Here is a 22,016-nt window from a genome sequence, read left to right as displayed (position 1 = left end):
TGATCAGAAGAAAAGTGATTCAAAGAGTCTCGAGAGGCGGCTTACTCGACTAAAGACAAGTGCACAAAGTCAAATAGTTCAGCTTTTAAGAGGGAAAATATCCCCAGAGATCGACAACAGAGTTCAAAAGAGCAGCTAAGCGTGGCTACGTTTTGACAAGGCCTCACAAAAAACAAATGGCCCAGAAAGACTCGGTACAAAGCTGTGTCTGAATCATCCGGAATCCACAAAGAGATGAGAAGAGAAGGAGCGAAGAGCAGTATTCACGTTAGAAACACGAGCAGTAAATAAACTCCGCGTACTGTAAGGGAGATAAAACGTATCAGAAAAGGAGAGGAGACACTGAACTCTCAGGACCTTCTCAGGAACACCCTGTCCTCTTCTTCCTCCTCTCTCCATCTCCCAATCAATTATTCATCCCTGCACACCACCACCATCTAACCATGGGAGGCGTGGAGCGAATATACAAGCTCTCTGATTCACACACGAGAGCGAAGGCGCATATAAACACTTTCAAAAGCAGGATCTGCCACGCATTTATGCATGCGCAAAGTCTCTGCCCGCTCTTTCGTTAAAGACACTGCGGCATCTCAGAAACTCACATCTCTTCACGCCCTTTTTCATAAACCAGCACCCCCTAGACCAAACATAATTTACTTTTCTCGACTAGATTCTGTAAATTTTATTCACTTTTATTCATATATTTTCCCGCGGACGCGCTGCAGACGCCGGACAAAAAGCTGCCAGTCGTTCTTACCACGCAGTTGACGTCCATGCCGGCCTCGAGCAGCGTGTGCACGGTGCTGTGGTGTCCGTTGCGGGCGGCCAGGTGAAGGGGCGTGTGCAGGCGGGTGTGGCTGGTCATGAGGTTGGGGTGAGCGCTGACCAGCATGCGAACCACCTGTGCAGAAAAACAAACCCACGGGTCACAAAAGTTGAGAAAAGTGGACCGTCTTAAACCAAGTGCTTCCTCCTTAATACAAATATCAGGGTTTCTGAGAAAAGGTTAAGTGTGTCAGGATCTTGACAGCGAAGGGAAAAGGTTTTCTCTTACTTTGCCGCCACGTTAGAAATCACACCCCTCAAAGAAAGCAATTAGTGACGAGAAATACTGCACTGGTGTCATGACAACAAAAAACTCGCTAATTAATGAAGCTTTTTTAAAGTTTCACTTACTGCATATAAAACAGGTAAAAAGGCTCGAAGGCTCTTTAATTCCAGCAGTGATCGTGTTGCTAGAGCAAATATAGGATATTCTATATAGATCGACTGATCTCTACAGCAGCATTGGTGATATATGCTGTAGATTTTACATCATAAATATGACACAATGCACTTTAGCTGCACAGCTTCCCTGGATGATGAGCTGGGCAGAAAGCCGACTCGGTGACGCCGTCTGGAAGCTGAAGCCTCAGACCTTAAGGTACGGACATGCCAACAAACCCGGGGCTACTCATTTGTAGTGACACGTCCTGTCCATCAACTACAGCACAAGCTTGTCCTGCTCCCGTTTGATCGTGGATGTTGCTTTTTATAACTCATCTCGCCAACAGGCCGTTCTCTCGAAAGCATCGCCTCGGCGTCTTTGTGCGTCTGCGCTAAACTTTTGCCCTGTGTTGGTTACATCTCAGTGCGGCAGAAGCTTCCACCAGAGGGATTTCCCTTCATTATCATGCGCAGAGAGAGCACGAGAGAGAACCACCGTGCTGCCTTTATAAATTATTCATTCAGCCTCTGACAAACCTGCATGGCTTGACTGCAATTATTCACTACCTTAGCACAGAGGAGGTGTGATTGCATTAAATTTGAGCATCGGCGGGCACTTGTAGCGCACGCCTCTCGGTGGTGTGAGCGCGCCTGTTGTCACAGTTTTGAGGGTGAATTATCAGATCTATAAAGAGACATTGTTGCAGATCACATGTAAGGGACTCACTTCCCTTGTATCAACTAGCAGCAGACCTTTCTATGGCAATTCTCAGTCATTACACAGGCTTTCATCGTTCTGCAGTGTCCTCTCACTCCTCTATATTAAAGGTTCACCCCTATAGACGAAGCCAAAGGTCAAGTCTAACAGCATAAGCTATTCCTTTATATCTCCTGCCTTCAAGCTGTTATATGCTCATTAGTCAGGAGAGGATAGACCTACCAGGTAAATACTGGAGACTTACCAGCCAGGAGCAGGACATGATGATGATGTTCTAATCATTTATTTCATTTTTATATCATGTGTTACTTAGTCTTATAGTCTCTATAGCAAATTTTTCCTATTCTTTTGGCTGCCATTTTGGCTGTGTCAGAGCATATGGCACAATTTTTTGGAACGAAGTCTATCTCCACACATTTTCTAAAAAAAAAAAATATTACTGTGAATAAAAATGACTATCCTCTTGTAACCTTAGCGACCAAAAACGTCCATGTCCAAGAAGTGCTATAAAAACTTAATATTTTTAAGGATTAACATTTTTTTTCCTGATTTTTTCTGCATAAATCTCTTAAACCACTTTACCACTTTACAAAACTACCAAAAATTAAATAATTTTGTGGAATTTTAACCCTTTAAATGCCAGTTTGATTACTTGAAGTCACTGTTGTTTTTAGAAAAAAAAAAAAAAAACATGAAAAATTTGCTATTTTTATTTTTTATTTTTTTATTTTTTCAGATCAATCTTGGGTATGACCAAGATCATCTAAAATATTGACTTGACTGCATTATTAGTTTTTGTGTAGTGTCAGATTTAAAATTAACTACCCTCTTGTAACAAAAATGTCCCATTGACTTTGATTGTAACTACATTTTTAAACGGTCATTTAAAGGGTTAAAATTGCTCAAAATTATTGATATTTTCATTTTTATTTTTATTTTTTTGGTAGTTTTGTAAAGTGTTGAAGTGGTTTAAGAGATTTATGGAAAAAAATCTGAAAAAAATATTAATCTGTTAAGTTTTTGGACATGGACGATTTTGTCCACTAAGGCTACGAGAGGGTAGCAAATAAAAAGGATCCCTGACGGTTAAATCAATTAATGATGGTTTATCTACTTTGGTTTTAGTCTGAATCTCTGGATTTTCCCTTCATTGACAAAATATCATAATGTAATAACTAATATTTAGGCACCTACTGTATGTTAGATTGATTGTGTATTGTAATACCCACTGCACAATGAAATAAAGCTTCTTTCATTATAGTTTAACCTTAATATTTGGGACAAATTATATTTTTAACTCTCAGAAATAACCAACAATGTTCTCATTTTGACTGTAACAGAAAGAAAAACAGATTTTTTGACAAACCTTAAAATTGATCGATCTATTCCACAGAAATCGACATATTTATGTCGATTTCTGTGGAATAGATCGATCAATTTTAAGGTTCATCCCAAATAATGGCCCATTGTCAAACTGGGAGTTTATCTGGAACCGTCCAAACTCAGTGGTTAGAAGTGCAGGATGTCTTTAAACAGATGCACAGCAAAGTGGGCGCGTGAGCCTCTCGACAAGATCTGCCAGCCTCAACCTCAAAACAACCACAGCGGCGTCACTATGAGGGCGTATTATAGTGAGTTTAGTCTGATTCTTGGTGGATGGTCAGTGCCTGGGAGTTGTCATCATCCTCATCAATTGGTTTTTATAACAGAGCTCCACAGAGACTCTCCAGAGCAGATGCTAATGGCTAGCCCTGCAACAATGCTTTCCAGTGCATTTACAAGTGGGAAGCAGTTCGGTTTTAGTAGTTTCATTAGGTAAAAGTTAAAATAGTTTTAATCTCACTGACCTGTAGTCGTCCATACAGCGCCGCCAGGTCCAGAGGCGTCTCCTGTCGGCTGTTTCTCATGGCGGGGTCGGTCAGCTCCTGAAGCAACACCGAAACCACGTCAGAGTGTCCATACTGGGCCGCGCAGTGGAGAGCCGTTTCCCTCTCGTGGTTCTGTGGAAGAACGGAGAAAAAAAAAAGGATTGAAGAGAGACGAGAAGAGGGGCCGGTAATGGATGTAGGAATTATGGGAACAATAAAGGGTGGGTATATGAAGTGAAGCGAAGGGAGAAGAAGTGCGGAGGGATGGAGGAAGGCAGCGAAGGAGGTGGTGAAGGATGGGCAGGGAGAAGATGAATTGATGGCGACTAGTGTGGACTGTAAGAAGGCAGTGATTTAAAAGTAGGGCGAATGTGCATGAAAGGATCGGTGCATTGACTGGAAGGTAAAAATCCAAGATAGACAGCTCCATTCTCTGCACAGATTTCTGCAACACATACTGTATGAAACCCCCATGTGTTGAGCTGTATTGTATATCACTGCATTGTACGGATTCCAAAAAGCCTGTCGGGTTTGTGAAAGCTGCCAAAAGAAATCTCCAGCTTCCCGTCTGTGTAATAGAAGCAGTGACTGAAACCGGGATATTTTGCTTAAACTGATTGAGTACTGTATGTCAGTTTCCACTCATCGCGCCAATTAGCATATTCAGAAGCTAGCATCATCACCTTATATATGAAATGTAAAGCCAATACACAGAAAAATAACAAGTTAAAAGAAAGAAAACTGTGTTAGTATTAATTTATTGCCAAGTTTCTGACTACAAGTTCAATGTTCATGGTCTTTTTTTGCTCAGTTTTGGTCTCCTCCAACTTTTCAACTATCAAATGCTCCCAAAACAAAGGTACAAGGAATTTATTTTAAATGAAAGAGCCATTAATATTCAGTAGAAACAGTCATGCGATCCACGGTTTAAAATATTAAAAGAATAGGCAAACAATTTAAAAGAAAAACTGCGGCAATTGAGTCGAGCTGTAATAATCTCATTCATCAAAGTCACCCAGACCTCTATAATTATATGAAATGCCGGTTAATTTACACCAGACCGTGTCCTTTTTTTACCATTTTGTCCTGACATGCTCAGAGAGAATCGCGTGTCTATTTTTAAAGGTCATTTGGAACTTGGGAGGTTCTCATGTTCTGAGAAAATGCGGCTATTTCCTCGCTCTCCAGGGGCCCCTGTCAGGCCAAGATCATTGTTGGTGGTCCCCGGGGGTCACGCAGCGCCGGGCGAAAACAGTCCCGTAATGACTGGGAAACTGGGCAGAGGGGTAGACAAAAGGAGAGGGGGCATGATGGATAGCGATAATGGGGGAGAAGAAGACAGAGGAGGCGAGCCACAAGTTGGACCATATAGGGATTAAACCTGTGTTTGTTCATATGAATAATCTGGCAGCAGAAGTGGAGGACGGAGAGTTATTGTTCGAGCAAAGCTGTGTTGTTGCTGGAGACGGTCCAAGAAATTTAAAACTAGGTGACATAGCATCGAGAGAGAAAAGGAGGGAGGGAGGGGATGAACAAAAACAGTTTTTGAGACAGTAGGAGGAAAGGAAAAGTATGGAATCAATTATTTAGACTCAGTACTCGATAAATCAGAGACATCACCCTCTCATTGTTTTAGTTATTGGGTAACAGTTCAGTAAATTACACATATTTATACATACAGTGGTTTTAATAAACTAGCCACTGACTCAGATCTATAGCGTTAGTAAAAGATCACACACTTTCACCTCTTAAACATCGTGTATTGCTGCTCTGTCAGGACAGACTGTAAAAGATGAGATTTAATGGTACATTCAACCTATGAGGAGTGTTTCCATACTCTGACTGGAAATCCTTTACTGTACCTCTGGTGTTGTCGCCACTGATCTGTTAATTGCGTTTTCAAACACAAACCCACTGGCTATGGATGATAGTTAATTAGCAATATGCTATTGCCATTATGTTATAATTATGAAACCAAAACACCTCAGTTTAAGTAGCATAAGGTTTCTTCTGGCTGTGTAATACATTTAATGCTGATATTGCGAATTTTCAAGTAATTTTTTTTACAAGTTAAATTACATTTTGAATCGTCGGTTAATTCAATTTAAAGTCATGCACAGGCTGCGTCATTCCAAAACCAAAACTTAACAGAAAATTTGGATGCGATAGAGCCGAGGGTTCACTCTCGCATTTATTCTGGTGCCGCTCAGTGCTGGACAACTTATGGAGTGACATATTTAATCCTCTAAGCAATACAAAAGAAATATTCAATCAAACTGTAACCTGGCTATTTCTGGGTTCCTCTGAGAGGACATGGACCCTCCCTTCCCACTGTAACCAGGCTCTCAAAACAGACATGCTAGCAGCCAAAAAAATTGATTTTACTGGAAGTCTCCATTGTCCCGTTGCTTTAAGAGGCGGCTCAATGAAACAGTTTTTGTTTCTGGGGTGGAAGAGATCCGTCTTAGCAGATGGAATTCACTTAATCATTGTGAGAAAGGAAACGTGATGAAACCTAAATAACCAATTTATGAACCCGGTTGCTATGTGGTATTGATATTTCAGCCTCTGCTCTTCTTCATGGTACGACTTTTAACAATGTCAGGGGCTGTAGGGTCTTTTTTTTTTTCCTGTTGTTCATGAGGGCCGACTGATCTTCAGGTGCCAGGCAACGTGCTATAATGTGTTTTATTGTGCCAACAGATGGATGAAGATGACTGCCAGTGTGCTCAGTAGCAGCCTAGTGCTGGATGATTTGTAAAATTACAACAAATATGGCGACTAGTGTAAAGGACGAGGGTGTAGCTAAAGGCTGTTAAATACTCCACAAGATGTACTGCAAGAATGACGTCATATGACGTGTGGTGTCCGACAGCCATTGGTCAGAAATGGAACTGGAAGTGGGCCTGGTTAATGCGGGTTAGCGGAAATGCTAGCGGCCGCATGCTAATATTTGCAGTGTGACCTCGAATCTCTCGACGTCTAGGGATCCGTGAACTGTGTGGGTGCATGCTGAATGAACACATTTCTCGCTTCTTGTGGAGTACATGACAGCCTTAAGTATAACTTGACATATGTAAAAGCTCTTAGCAATCATGATTCACATGTACTGTCACCAGGGGCAAAACAAAATGTCAGAATGAATGAGTGAAATAAGATGAAACAGCATTTAAGTCAGGTCAAGTTACTCTCACCAGCTCACCTTTTTATGTAACCAACATTTAGAAATGTTGTGTTCTGAGTGACTTCTTTGTAAAATGTCCTGACATTTTTCCCCTTCTTCTTCTTCTTCTACTGTTCTTTTATTAAATTCTATCACAATTCTTGCCTCCACTGCACTTCTCAAACTTCCACGGTGAAATTCCTAAACACCATGACCGCGCTCCGCCGCTCAGATCTCATCTCACGCCTTCTCCTGCTCCCCAGAGCCGCGGCCTCCTCTCGCCTCCCTCGCTCGCGCTCCTCTTTCCCCTTTCATTTGTGCCTCTGAGCAGTAAGTGAGAGAGATGAAGAGATGCTGCATGTGTGAATAACACATGGAAAGAGCCCCTATATGAAGACACACGGGGAACCTCACACACACACACACACACACACACACACACACACAATCCACCAGGAAAAACACCACTCAAAACCCTTCCCTCCTCCTCAGCCAATCAGATCCACCCGTTTCCCCTGTGGACCACACACCCCTCCATTCATGGCCGAGTGGAAGCTTCCAGAGCAGGTCTGATTGCGGCTCCTCTGCACTGCAAGCAACGATCAAACACCAGGTTTCACATCCATCACAGTTTTACCGGCATAATTGTTGGTTGCGTCATGTTTAATAAACTCCATTTGCTCCGCTCCTGTGCAGAAGCTCCGCTCCACTATATTACCGCCATCTACGGTGGCTCAGCTTCCCCGAAGGGATCATTTCAATTTCATCTTATCTAATCTACTGTATGTTGCTGCTGCTGCCAAACCACGAACGCAATCGGTCATCGTTAACTTCCGACTGTATTTAAAGCAGAATGGGAAAAACAGTGTCTGGGGAACGGGCTATTAGTCATTTAAAGGTTAGATGCATCATCACCTGGAAAAACAAGTAACGGCCCAATGATGAATTGATTTATAAATATCCTGACGTATGAAGACAAAGTGGAAGTGAAGGGAACAAAATATGAAGCGTGGGGAAACGATTGATCCTTTCAGTGTTTTAAATTGTGGGATTTCCGGTTGTTTTTCTATGAGCAAAACTACATTTTTTTTTGTTTTAATCTTGTGCAGGTGACAGACCATCTTGCAGAGGGCGTCACACTATCCCAGGTGTCGGTGCTTAAATATGCTGCAACAGAAGAGCAGACTGCGAGCGGGAAACAGATAATTCAACCTGGATTTGAAGCAGCTTTGAAAACGTTGTACGAGGAAGGAAGACAGCCGAGGCGCTTGCTACGGCTCAGAGGAAACACTCGGCGCATTTCGGTGACTGTAAACATTTGTCTGTCTCCGAGAAAACTCCACAGAGGCCCTTGTACCATTTGGATCAGGGATTAAAGCTTCCGTAACAGGACGGTAACGACTACAATTTCACATTCACCGAATCACTGATAAATAATCACGGGCGCGATAACCGCTGGGAGGCGATTGCAGCTATTGTCGGCGCGCCGTCTGACCCGTTCTGTCTCTGCAGTCTTAAATGCACAATAAAGCTTTGTCAGTCCAATCTGCTGTGCCTCACACACACTCACACATGGCTTTAGATGGTAAAAATGCGATTCAGTGACAGAAAGAAGAGTGACAAAGAGAACAGCTGAGACGCGGAGTGACAAGACCAGGGAGATGGAGCTGGAGAGGTGTTGAGACAGCAGGAGGAGGAGAGAAAAGCGTCTCTGTGTGTTCTCGAGTGGGCTATGTATTTCCATTACGCTGCCTCTGACAGCTTCCCGATATCATCTCAGTGTACGGTTGCTGATTGGGCTCTGAGCAACAGCCATCTACTAATGCCACATCAACAGGCACGGCGCCACATTATTGACATGTCCATACGAATGGATGTCACGGCTTCTCAGCAGCATACGACGGTCACAAATATAAAGAGGATAAGTAATGAAGTATCACCCTCACATAGCTGCTTTTACAGGCAGAGCAGGATTCCTTATCATTCTTCATAACAGATCTCCTTCATTAACTTTCCTGAAGGACCTGAAGGACCCACGAAGAACCTGCTCACGCTCGCAGGATTGTTGTGCGTTTGCACACAGTTCTCCTGGCAAACACTATCAGCAGCTATTTCAATCCAGCCACACGGGACCAAACAAACAGCTACATCCATGCAAATAAGCGGAGTGTTATCAGACGGGCCGGCGCTGGAATGAAACCAGAGTGGGTTGAAGCGTGGAGGTATTTGTTTGAACACGGGCCGCGTTAATGCTGATGGACCGATAGGCGGGATGAGCCGCGGCTACGTTGCAGCTGTGTCATAATCCCAGAGGCTCAGCGCGCCGCCCGGGGAGAGCAGGGTAAACTAACGACGAGTGAAAAACAGCAGATATACAGTACGAGGTGAAATTGTTTTTTTGTTTCCGCCGCCTCCTCATTATTTTCATCCAACATTAATATCGATCCATCCTTCTGCCAACAAGTAAACTGCTTATATTAAGTGACATTTTATGATTACTTTTTATTATTGTTTGGAGTTTCTTTTCTGTCTTACAATGTTTGTAATGATTATTTGATTTGTTTAAAGTCTGTGATGGGAAACCCTGATATTGTTGCATCTATTCAGGGCTGGGAGCTACACTGGTTCATACCGAATACGGTATTTTCTCCACTATGATATGAATTTTTAATATACCGGCATACAGGTGTATTTGACTACACAGCGTGCAGAACATTGCAAGTCGAGACACAATTTCAGAATGGGCTATTTTCAACCTATCGCTTTAAACACGCATGGTGCAATTGCGTCACTGCAAGGCGTGGTGAAGATGGAAAGTTCCAAACAACAAAGCGGCAGGACAAGAGGACTTGTGCCAAAAAAAAAGGTGCTATGTTGGTGTTTGGGATTTTTTGGGGCAAAAATGGCCCCAATTTGAGCTTTTTATGAATGAGAAAAAATGTTGCGCACAGACTACAGTTATTACGGTAGCAGGTCGTGCTGCTACTCACATTACAGACATGGCAGTTTATATTTAAATGTGACTTAATATGTCAAAATAAATAAAACCGTAATCGTCCTGTATCTTCATTTCATCTTGATAACATTTATTTATTTATTTTTTTATCTCCGAGCTGTAAATGTCCCTGGATTTCCACATTAGCAGTCAGTGCTAACACAGTTCCTAACTACTAGTGCGGGATAATTCTACAATATTTAGAGTAGAAACATACTCTAAATAAAATCACAAATGTTGTGAACACGCAACTATGCATGAAAAAAAATAAAAAAATACCGTAAAATACCATGATACCGTCAGAATTTGAAGCAAGGCTCAGCACATGTTGAACAAAACGTTACAAGTTAGCATGGTAGGCTTTCACAAAAAAAAATAAATAAATAGATTGCAGTTTCCTTTTTGCTTGCATTTAATGTCGGAAACTGAGTAATATACTGGACCGGAGGTAGAGAGAAAACCATGAAAACAGACTTATTAAAAGTGCGACCGTGGAAAGTGAATGAAACACCCGAGGCCAAAGCAAGCCGAGAAGATAAAGATGAGCGATGGAGGGATGAGGAGCAGGAAAAACAGTGACGGGGCGTGAGGCAGAGGAAAGAAGTTGTCACGTTTAACAGCCAACTGATCCGTCTCTCACCCTGCGAGTGGAGATTTAGCCCGAGAAACGCAGACGATCGCTCACTGGGGGGATTTTCAGCCGAGCCGAAGAGAAAATCCCCACGCTTTTTTTAATAAAGTATCACAAGCAACGCGATGAAAGAAAACCTCCAATTCTGCTTCGCGACGTTTCCTCGCAACACCTCAATTAACACCCTCGCGCGCCATCTGTTCTCAGACTGCGACAATCACTCAGGGCCGCACTTTGTTTTGATGCACGGCCTGATGAAGCTTAAATTAGGAGGCTTGCTGCAGACTGGGGAGTCAGGCCGGGGAAAGCGCATGACATAACATTTTCTTAAGGAGATTACTCATGAGTAAATATTCCTCTGTGGCTCGGCGTCACTGCGTGTGTTTTGGCATCGGCGGTCTGAGCGAGGACTTTCCCAGGGCGGTTTCTCGTAGTAGGCCGCGTCCACATGCTGGTCACCGGGAAACACATGGTTTCGTTTTCATGTGTCATAGCGAACATGTAAAGTGAAAGCAGAAAGAAACCGGTGGAAAACGCTCAGGCCGGCTAACAACCTCGTGACCTGTTACCTTGGTTCACACAGTCTCCTAACTCCCAGAAGGCCCTGCTGGTTGAAAGGCCTACCTCTTATGATCTCTGTTCCTCCGCTGGGAGAAAGAGGGAGGAGGACGAGAGGGAAGAATGAAAAGAATAACCCGACATCCTTCAGTTGTAGGAAAAGAAAACATTTCTGGAATGCATCTGCCGCATAATAACACAAACTGTCACACACACACACTCAATAACCCGGAAAGCGACTCCTACTCCAGAGCTCCCATGCAGAAGAAGAAGAAGTCCAGAGCTTGTGCGCTGGTTCCCACACAAACACACAAACACACATTTACACACACACACATCTGCTCTACATCAGAGGGTAAGTGCGCAGAAAACAATTGTCCCTCATGCTGCCACAGCCCGACGCAAGCAAAGTAACTTTTACAGTTCGGCTACTCTCTGATTAAACCCAAATGGTTCAAAAACATCATGACAGGAACTACTGGGACCAATTAGATGATAAACAGAACTGAATCACTGGCAAACTCCACAAACCTCCAATAATGTTGTGTTGGCTTCAGACTGGAACTGGAATCCACCTACACATGTCTGCTGTCTGCTATTTAGGTCAAACTTATTCCTTTTTTTTTTCCTCTGGGCAAGAACCTCAGGGTGAAAATTAGTCAATTAACTGAAAGTTGCTGCAGGTTCAAAATCTGGAGGCAAACATCCTCTGAGAACGTCCAACTGCAGTACCTTTGCGGAGCCCCTAGGGGCCGCAGACCCCTATAAAACTGCACCATATCTTGCAAAACACTACACAATAAATAAATCAAGTCACACTAAACAACAAACCGTGAAATTCTTTGAAGCACATGCACACACAATAGAAGGAAATGGATTTAGACAAAGCAGAGACCAGCTGCTAACGAGTGACACTTCAGCCCAGGAGGTGGCGATGATGTGCCTGTAAGATGGTTTTAGTCCATTTAGTTAGACGTCAACTAAACCAAAAGAAGAAGAACTGCCAAACTTCCTTCAATTAGAACGGGAGGAGAGACCAGCCAACATTAATATTTACCACTGCTTGACAACACTGTCGGCGGCCTCTGGTCCTCGGAGATTCGTTTCTCTCATTAATTATCAATTATCGATCGCACTTTGGGGATGTTAAGAACAGATCTGTAAACACCTCACTTTACAAACATAATCCGGGCTAAATCTCAGTACGTAGCTGAGCCTGGAGTGGATCTGTCTGCTTGTTCTCGGGAGAGGGGGGTGAGTTCAGGGATGAATTAACTACGGCCCAAAGTAAAGAATTTTAAAAAGAGTCCAAAGGGGGTTCAGAGAGAAATCATCTCATTACTCCGTCTTAATAAGGGGAACGTGCTAGTGGCTTGGATGTTTAAAATCTGCTGTAACTTGGCTTTAGTCAGACATATGATGCACACTGTAACAATGGCCCCCAGTGCATTTAACAGAGTCACGTTCAGGGACAAGTCAAGTAAACAGTGCAGAGAAAAACAAGCAAAGATCCTGTTTGAAACAGACGTCAATACACGTTGCACAAGTCTATTGAGGCATGTGTCATGTGTTGGGTGTCTGGCTGCCAGACAAATGGCTGAAAGGAGTAAAGAATGTGACCTCCAGCAGTTAAGAAGAAGCAAACACATCCAGACAGCGTATTCTTCGCTTATTGGCCACCATCAACGCTTCGCCTGCGTCGCGAGACCATGTGCAGATGCTGAATCGAACGCACAGATTGTTCCGATTTCTTCTTTCACGCCAGAAAGTTTCCACCGCAGCTCTGACGATGAGCAAGCGGCAGGCTTTCCAGCGAAGGCTTCTGACACGGCAAAAGGCTGAGTCGAGTCCCATCGCTCTCATCACTTCCAGTTCATTTCACTTCAATGCAGTTAACAGACACAGCGGGACCCTTAGATCCGTTTAAAGGATGCGATGATCTATCACAAGGAGGCAGTAAAAACAAACAAACTCAAAGTGCCTTTACTGTACGCGAGTTTGTTTAAGCCATCTCAAACCTCGCATTGTTTCGCCTCATCCAGCCAACGAGTGAAACTAAAATACCAATCGTCGCGCGCAGACTTAAAGTGAGGCAGCAGTTTATTTGTCAGCCCGAGTGGGAGAAAAGAGAGATCACAACAAGCGACGTGTCACTCGTCAAAACACGCATTTGGCCTCGTGAGCCGAGTGCGAGCCTCGGGTAAACAAGCAATCGTTCACCATCAATCACTGTCGCACCGTCTCTGACACACGGTACGTATAATCATCTTTTCCAGTCAGGCGGCCTCCACCTCTCTCCTCTGCGCGCACACACACACCCAAACACACACACACACCAACTCCCCGCAATAAACAAAAACAGCTGTGAAGGGGAACTACTGGGACCAATTAGACAACAAACAGTGGGGTGGAACCGGTTTACCGCCGACTAATAACATCCACTAACCTCTAATAATCTTCTGTTGGCCTCGGAGTGGAACTGGCACACCTACACACATCCACCGTTCCTTTCACACTCATTACAGCTCCCTCTCGTGTCCTTTCTTTCCCCACACTCAAGGCTCTGTCGGTCACCTCGTGTGTAAAAGGTAAGGACGGATGTGGAGTTTCTCTCCCTCGCGCGAGAAAAATAGACGAGGCCGAGGCTCAGACCGGCCCTCGAGTGACCCAAATAAACCAAACTGCGCAGACACACACTCAACCTCTGACACGAGTAATGGCGTGCGTGGGCAGAGTAATATAATTGGAGTAACGCGCAGCCAGTGGCTTTCTGCTGTAAGTCTCCATGATGAGTGTAAGTGCGCGTGAGTTTCAGTACATCACCCTGACTAATGTATGCAAGCCCCAGTCTCCGCTGCAGACTTGACATGCGGGGTGGGAAATATATGGAGCTTCGGCGTCGTAAACGCACAAACGCTACATAAATCTCACGCTGTGATTTACGCCGGCGACCTGGAAACAACTGCGCCCTCACAGGGACGACGCGCAGCAGAAGGACGGCTTCACAAACACGCAGCAGCGGGATGAAAATGCACAAGTACCGGCATTTAAAGTTTCACGGGCGTAAAAAAAAAAAAATCAATGTTTCGCAAAACGGAGCGTTAACGGGGAAATAAACTCTAAACCTGAGTGATTGTTAAATAGCAGGTTCGTGTCGCTGGGTTTGTGCGAGTGGTTTAGGTTGGGATGGTGTTTGTTTTACAGAGGGGAAGGTAAAATCAGATGATAGCAAGGGTCGGGGGGGACGTACATGTACACGATCAGACGTAATTAGAGGATTTAACGAGAGTGGTGTCAACAGCAGACCACATGACAGAAGTCCTCTTCCACTTTCATTCATTTCCAGAGGCACAAACAAATACTATAAAAATACTGTGATATGCCACTACCATAGAACAATGTTCACACCGATCCAAATATTCACGAAGAACGTCCTCATTTTTTGACATGTTTGACTCCTAGAAGTCATTTTTTGTTAGGAAAAACAAGAAACAATGAACAAAAATCATAATAATTGACACAATAATACTTCGTAACATCAAAAAAATCAAGTAAATAAATAAAAAATTAAGTAATAAATGGACTTTTCCCAGTTTTCTTGATAAACTCTTGCAAGATCAAGAACCATTTAAGGGATAAATACGTCCGTTTACTTTGTGTCAGTGGCTCAAATGCATTCACAGTATCCACCATGACGCTCTACAAGTCAAAGCAGAGCTGGTCTTAACTCCTCTCAACCAATCATGGCCGCTTGTTTCGACAGTTAATTTTTTTTAATGGACGATTAAATCCAACAACAGCAGCGAGCGCCTGAGCAGCTGTTCAGCGTTGATGCGCCGACGGTGTATCTGGCTACGTTCTGCCTTTTCGTAACTTTTATTGCTTGTAGTGCGAAAGCGGCAAAATAGCAGCTTCTGCACAACAAAAGGAAAACTGATCAGTGCCATAAAAACATTTATTATAAAGCGAGTTATTTTTCTCTTTGTGTCCTTTCTGGGACTCCACAGTATCAATTCCAGTGCACTTTCCATACCACAAAACCTATTAATCCATACATTTATGCACTGTAATCAATCAGAACGCACACATTATCTTCCCTAAAACAGCCACAACCAAAACAAAGTTCAGTATTGTTAAAAAAAAATCCTTCCTAAAGAAAAAAAGTTCTGCAATAAATCAACTCTGATGGAGCCAAAACAATCTTTGCAGATGTTTGCAACAAATAAAACACTTCCTTACTGCTGTTAACAACAGCATTAATCTTCTATTTTTTAACTTTGTTTGACAAAAAAAGAAAAAAACTACATACTTATAGTATTGCCTCTTTCACTCCGGTTTAATTTAAGGTCATAAATCATGAGATAAAACATGGACGGCAAAACATATTTCATGTAATGCATCACAAAGCGAGAACAAGAGCGTTTACACGTTAAAAACACACCGACTGTGCAGAGAGGTCAGCATCTATGAATGTAGGATATCTCCTCCATCAGCAGCTTCCACTCGTTGTGTGTCCACGCTGGCTGCACAGCAGCTCGCATCAGCTCAACAAATCATTGGTGGGGTAAAAAAGAAAATTACCCGTGTTCACTTGCTGACAAACCTCTTCATTTCAGGGGCAAGGGACATAATTTATCACGGCAAACAATTAGGCTCTAACAACTCTCGGAGGGAAACGATTTGGCTAATGGTGACAGGGGAAAATGTGCTTATTAGGCAGAGTAAATAACCCTCCAATAACCGAGGGCGTCCATTACTCCGCCGCCATCAGGAGCAGGAATATTAACAAAAAAAAAAAGACATTAACATTTTAGCCAACTGCTCTGATTAAACACCACTTCCTGTCTGCCGTTTGCTCATCTTCAAACGCATCAGCGGGCCGTGCCATCATCAATATGCTGCGAGCAAAGATGAGCAGAGAGAGAGAGACCGGGAGAGGAAAGGAAGGTCATTTCTGCTGATGAAGAATGACAGCGGCGGCGGGGCTGAGCGTTCCCAGAGATGAAACGCTCACCGGCCTGTCAGAGGGAGATCACGGGGAACCGTGAAGGATCGGCTCCGTTGGACGGGAGCCATGATGAGACGACCCGCGGCAGAAGTGGTTTACATGCCCCGAGAACTGGCACGGGAACAGAGAGGCGTACTGGGAAACGTATTTCTTTCAATATCAATTTCTCCATTTCACTTCTAAACTGTGTGTATTGGGCTGCTCTGCAGTCGAAGCTACTGTGAGCTGCAGTGGCTCCATCATTAGGCGTTATGTATGCTCTCCTGGGTGCAGCTACTTTTTCCAAAAAAAAAAGGTTAAAAGTCACCGACTCACAGAACCAGAACCAAGGTTTAGGTGTTTATATCCACCACAGGAGACAAAGTAAACCCAGGTTTATGCTTCTGAATTAGATGTGGGTCACGCACCAATCAGAATTAACATTATGACCACCTTCCTAATATTGACTCCAAAACAGTTGTGACCTATCAGAGAATGGACACGGGCCTTGTGAGGGTGTCCGATACGGGGCATCCCACAAATCTTGATGGTTTTTGAGTTGCTCCTGAACCGTTGTGCGTCTGTGCTAGGCTGCTGCCATCAAGGAGTGTCATTGTTTTGGGGTGGGGGTGCTCAGTCTGGTCTAGGTGCCCAAATAACACATGAATGAACGCCAGGTCCAAAAGTTTCCCAGCAGAACACTTAATTGCCACAAGATGGTCAGCGTAATTTACTTCTCCTGTTAGTGGTTTTAATGTTGTGGCTGACACCATAGCCTGAGTTCCAACTTCTCACAAACACACTGTTGCAACACAATAACTGTGATTGATCCAAAATATTCTGATCCATGTGTCTCTGCAGTAGCTGTGGTGGTTTTACTGAAAATAATGCCATTATATTAATAACACAGAGAAACTCCACACAGCTAGCTAGCCCCTAACATACCAACACAACAGTGCACAAGTATAAATCCTTCCACTGATCCATCACGGACTGACAGACATCATGGAGCTCCAATGAGATCTAGACCTGAGGACGATGCTGAGGGTCAGGTTGGTTTCTAACGTGAAGGGACGTACCTGTTGGTTGACGCGGCAGTGCGAAGGCCCGTGGTGGATGAGGATACGGACGATGTCCACGTCCCCCCTCCAGGCAGCCAGGTGCAGGGGGAAGCAGCCCTTGCTGTCGGCCACATTCGTGGATGCCTCGAACTGGAGCAGCTTCAGGACCACCTCCCTGAGAGACGGAGGGAATCGAAAGGAGCACGCACATCCGGATCAATAAATCAACAGATGGAGAGATGGAAAGTGTTAGACGGGGATGAAGGAGAGAGACAGGGCTGCATGCAAAGACCCGAAATCCATATTATGATACTCCATCACCTCCTTTCCCTACGCCTCAAACTGCCCCTGTTTTCACTTTGTAACACACTGTATAATAAAACTCTTAAACATTAAAGGCACAACTTTTTTTTTTTGCAAGTTGAGTAAAGGCTATTTTTTTCATCTGCTACATTTTCAGTGAAAACTTGCTTTGAGGCCGCACAAAGAACTGAAACGTACTAATAAACTGAACTCGCTGTGACCTTGGTCAGAACTGGGTAAACAAATTCATTTCATGAGAGAATTGAAATGCAGGCTGAAGGAATCTTGTTTTTTTGAGAGCAGTTCGCCTTCCTTCAGGTATGTAAAGCATTTTCATTTATTTTTGCTTCTTTCCAGCATCTGAAACCTGCATTAACCTGATATGGATCCTGAGTCCATGTTTGTGTGGAGTAAATATACTGAGGAACAGCAGGGAAAGAACATGGTTTGATACTGAAATTGAACTCTGACTGTATGAATCAGTAAAACGACATTTATGTGCATAAATGTGCACGTAAATGTGTGGTCAAACTGAAATTGGGTATTGGCAAAGACTGCACGATACGTATCACGATATTTGAGTGGCGATACGATACATTATTGCGATATTATGATATTACGATATATTGCAATATTCTACATAGTTCACTGAAACGGTTGGTGACAGTGTCAGATGACAGTGATAATTCACTGGACAAACTGAATAAAACAAAAAACAATATTAATCCAAATGACCCATGTCCAGTTCGATATTAAGACATTCAAAATTGATAATGTATCGGAAGAAAAAGTATTGCACTATATTGCCATATCGATAAGTCCAGTTGCCTATTTTTTTCCCAGATATTCTTCATGCAGATCCATGTGATGTAGTCAGAAATACAGTCTAGTCAAACTATTCACTGCAGGAGGCACTGGAGGTTAATTTAAAGAAAAAAAGGAAATATAAAAAAAAAGAGAGAGAGAGAGTGAAGTGTATTTCTGCTACGTCTCCCCTCAAATAAAAAAAACTCAGCATTACACAAATGAATAAAGTGGCAAATCACTCAAAGCTGAGTTTGGGGCTTGAAAACCACTTCGCTGTGGAAATACTGTTTCCTATTAAGGAGGCTCCAGCTGAAGCTGAAGAGGAAAGTCTGAAGAGGAAAGGTGAGGAGCTTCATTTGCATTCGAAATGTCAGGGGGAAGGAACAGAGGAGACAGAAGGGTAAAACCTCTCCCAGGAGCGAGGGGAGAAAGCAGCACCGAGATGTTTGATGAACTGCTCAGTTAATTACAAATCACATCTCCACACAATTCATTCTACTTAAACAGCAGAATCACAGCGGGAGGATGTGCGTCACATACGAGAACTTCTTGGTTATCAGATTTATTCCGAATGTATCACCGAGAGGCTTTTTAAGCGGTAGAAACTGTGCATAATTAAAATAATCTTAAAAGAAAGTATTCAATCCAAGCCTGAATAAAAAAGAAAAACTCTGAGTAACACACTGCCGAGTCTTTTTCCTTCTATATCTTAATTGCTAGTTCTCTTTTCACTTTCCCACCTAAGTGTTAAATCATTCCTCTGCAGCTTTTTTTGTTGGCGGCCCGATGTCAACTCTGAGGCTGCATTTTTCTCCCCCTCACGCGCCCCCTCCCTCCCTCCTCAGTTGATCTAAAGGAGGAAATCCACATAATTGCCCCCAAAACACACTGCTAATCCTTCAGTTCCGCCAAACCCGGGATAGCGGAATCAGGCTCACGGCTTATCCAAACTGTGTAAAGGATTTCTCAGCAGGGCCAGGTGAAGGAAAGGAAGCTGCAGACGCTCAAGTCCTGCACATGTTTAACACTGAATATAGTATTTTCAACAGTCAATTGTGTTGCTATAGAGCATTGGCCTTCAACCACCCCTAGGGGGTCTGTGGAGCTAGTGCAGGCTAGTTCAGACTGATTAAATATTTTGTTTTTTATTTATAGAAATTTAAATTTCTATAAATACACATTAACATGAATCCAACATATTTTAGAAAAGGGACAAATGGAGTCAGAAGATGTTACTGCCACCCTATTGTTGCACATGTTTGAAATAAAAAATAATAATATTTGAACTTGTGTATAATTAGAATAATAACCCAGTGTCCTCATACGGGGACAATAAGTTTTAGTCTGCTTTTGTCCTCATAAACAGATACTTGTTACTGTAACATCATGACAAGTTTTCCAGTTAATATGACACAAATTCTATCAACAGTAACAAGCTTTTACTTCGCTATTTAGCAAGAATTTAATTGAGGATGTTGGGACTTCATTATTTGCAATTCTGCTTTTGCACAGCAATGTTCAGACATGAAAGTAAACACACTATATTTGTTACATACTGGTGGCTTTATTATAATATTGAGCAAAATGACATAAGGACATGACTTTTTCTACTTCTACTTTCTACTTCCTGTTCAAAGACGTTGCTAAGCTTTTATAGTTCTTAGGTCCTACTAATCCCAAATAAAGAGAAATTGAGAAATTAAAGATGCCAAGCTAAGGCTCAGGTTTCAGGAGGTTAATACTGAACGCAAAATGATAACAATACTGTATATTTATAAATAGCACTAGGCTGACACTCGCACACTCGTTTTCAGCCTTACCTGTGTCCGTTGAGTGAAGCATGGTGTAAAGGTGTGTATCCTGAGCTGTCTGTGCAGTTCACATTCAGGCCCTTCCACATGCTGCGAAACAGAAATACATCAAAATTAATATTTCATCAAAACAGCACCTTATTTATTTAAGACGCTAAGGCAGTCTTGGACAACTTAAACGTCTTTATTTCATATTGTTGTTTGCAGTCTGCTACCCTGCTGCTCTCCTTAGTTCGTAGCCAGGAAATAACAAACCACACCTGACCAATTAGGACTGGCGTTCCTCAGGGAAGGTGCCAAGTGAAGACAGGTGGAGGGGGAGGGGGGAGTTTGGTGTTTTCCATTTTCCGAGCACAGATTCATGCCTTTAAACTTTTTTCACAGTTTAATTATGCATCCACTCAGAAACACAAAAATAGCTCTCGTGTAAACACAGCCTTTGGAGCTCATTCAATAACATTAAGCAACGAACAATAGATTTTATGGTGAGAGTTTTTTGTCTGTTATTTATTTTATTGTCGTCCGCCAGCAAATATTGTTTTTCTCGTTTTTTTTTTTTTTTTTTTTTAGCTTTACTGCCTAGAAGAGTTTGAGTCCCATTTCATCACACGCTGGCAAACAATGAAAGCGAATGAGGTCAACCCTCGCACTAGTAAAAGGCTGAGCATGCAAATATAACCACAGAAAAAGCAATCTCATAAGGACAGCCGGCCACGCACAGATTGTGTGCGTAACAGAAACGTTAAAACACGCTCATATATACAATGCGCACTCTACAACACACACTCAACCCTGGGTTTTCCTCGGGCTATAATTATATGACCTCTCTTTTTCACATGAACTCCTCCAAGCACGTCAGAGAGAAGTACTAATTAGCCGAATTCCAGCCTGAGCAGCTCTGGGCTGGAAAGCTGAATCGAGAATCTTCAAGATGGGTCTGCGTTACCTTTTATTAAAGAAGGTAGCAGCAGTAATGAGAGGATACCGACAGCAATGGAAATTAGACACACGGAAAGAGAGAGCTAAGACATTGGTTTTTGCATTTTTTATGTGCATTTATTTGCTTTTTAAACCTTGTATCTGCTCACAGCTACCAACTCTGTCCAGCTGATGGGCTGTGGAATAGATGCATTCTGGGAGATTAATTAAATATTGATCCTTCCTTTTAAGTTATTGCCAAAATGCCTCTTTACTGTGAACCTATTTCAACTTACGGACTATATATCTGTTAAAATATCTATTCAAATCTGACATCCACTTCTCCTTCCTCTGAAAGATCCCTTTGAGAGACTGGGTCTGCAGAAGCCAGTGGCAAACAGCTAAGCAGCAGCAGCAGCAGCAGCACATTCACTGGGTTTGACAGACATCAACACAATGATCAAGGTCAGTGGTATTATGCAAGAGCTGCATGCACACAGGCACATGTAAACCTGAATTAAAAGCAGCGTTAAAGTGCTGTCTGCGCGCCCAGAGAGTCGGCTGCTCAATAGTCAGCTGTGGGAAACGAAGTTAAACCCTTTTTGCACCGTGTTTTTTAGGCAACAACAAAACCTCAGGGAAAGGCAAGAATCGCAAACGTCGAACTCGTCTGTCACACACTTTAAAGCAAGCGGCGTACTGCGTAAAAACACAGGGATCGTGGAGCAGGAGGCCACAAAGAGAAAGCTTCTATTGGGTCAGCTGACGTGTGCACACCCAGCGTCGGTGTTTCACATCGATCACTCGGCCCCGCTAACCCCTTTCAGCGCTGACCCACACAATCAGCACGACGGCGTGTTGCAAAGCAGACGGGAGGCGGAAGATGCGACGGCGACAGAGATACGGGCGAGGGCTGAAATTTACGCCAGCTTCGGTGTAAATAAAACGAGAAAGTACCGGCGACGCTAACAGTAGAACTCGGCCTGAGGT

At 43.1% G+C, this 22,016-nt stretch overlaps 1 protein-coding gene across 5 annotated transcripts in view; it reads right to left on the bottom strand.

Annotated features, from left to right (window-relative positions):
* The window catches only part of anks1b (ankyrin repeat and sterile alpha motif domain containing 1B), a 182,566-nt gene that overhangs the window by 116,545 nt on the left and 44,005 nt on the right, over positions 1-22,016 (bottom strand). For all 5 annotated transcript variants that reach the window (XM_047575793.1, XM_047575791.1, XM_047575792.1 and 2 more), the window contains exons 2-5: positions 20,118-20,198; positions 17,206-17,362; positions 3,772-3,924; positions 758-901 (exon numbers count right to left, since the gene is read on the bottom strand). In XM_047575793.1, the coding sequence (XP_047431749.1) occupies positions 758-901; positions 3,772-3,924; positions 17,206-17,362; positions 20,118-20,198 (535 nt within the window). The remainder of the gene's footprint in view (positions 1-757; positions 902-3,771; positions 3,925-17,205; positions 17,363-20,117; positions 20,199-22,016) is intronic.

Source organism: Mugil cephalus, chromosome 22 (assembly GCF_022458985.1).
Source record: "Mugil cephalus isolate CIBA_MC_2020 chromosome 22, CIBA_Mcephalus_1.1, whole genome shotgun sequence".
In the NCBI taxonomy this organism is placed as follows: Eukaryota; Metazoa; Chordata; class Actinopteri; order Mugiliformes; family Mugilidae; genus Mugil; species Mugil cephalus.
Note: the sequence above shows the minus strand (reverse complement) of the source record. Positions and strands in the feature narration are given on the sequence as shown.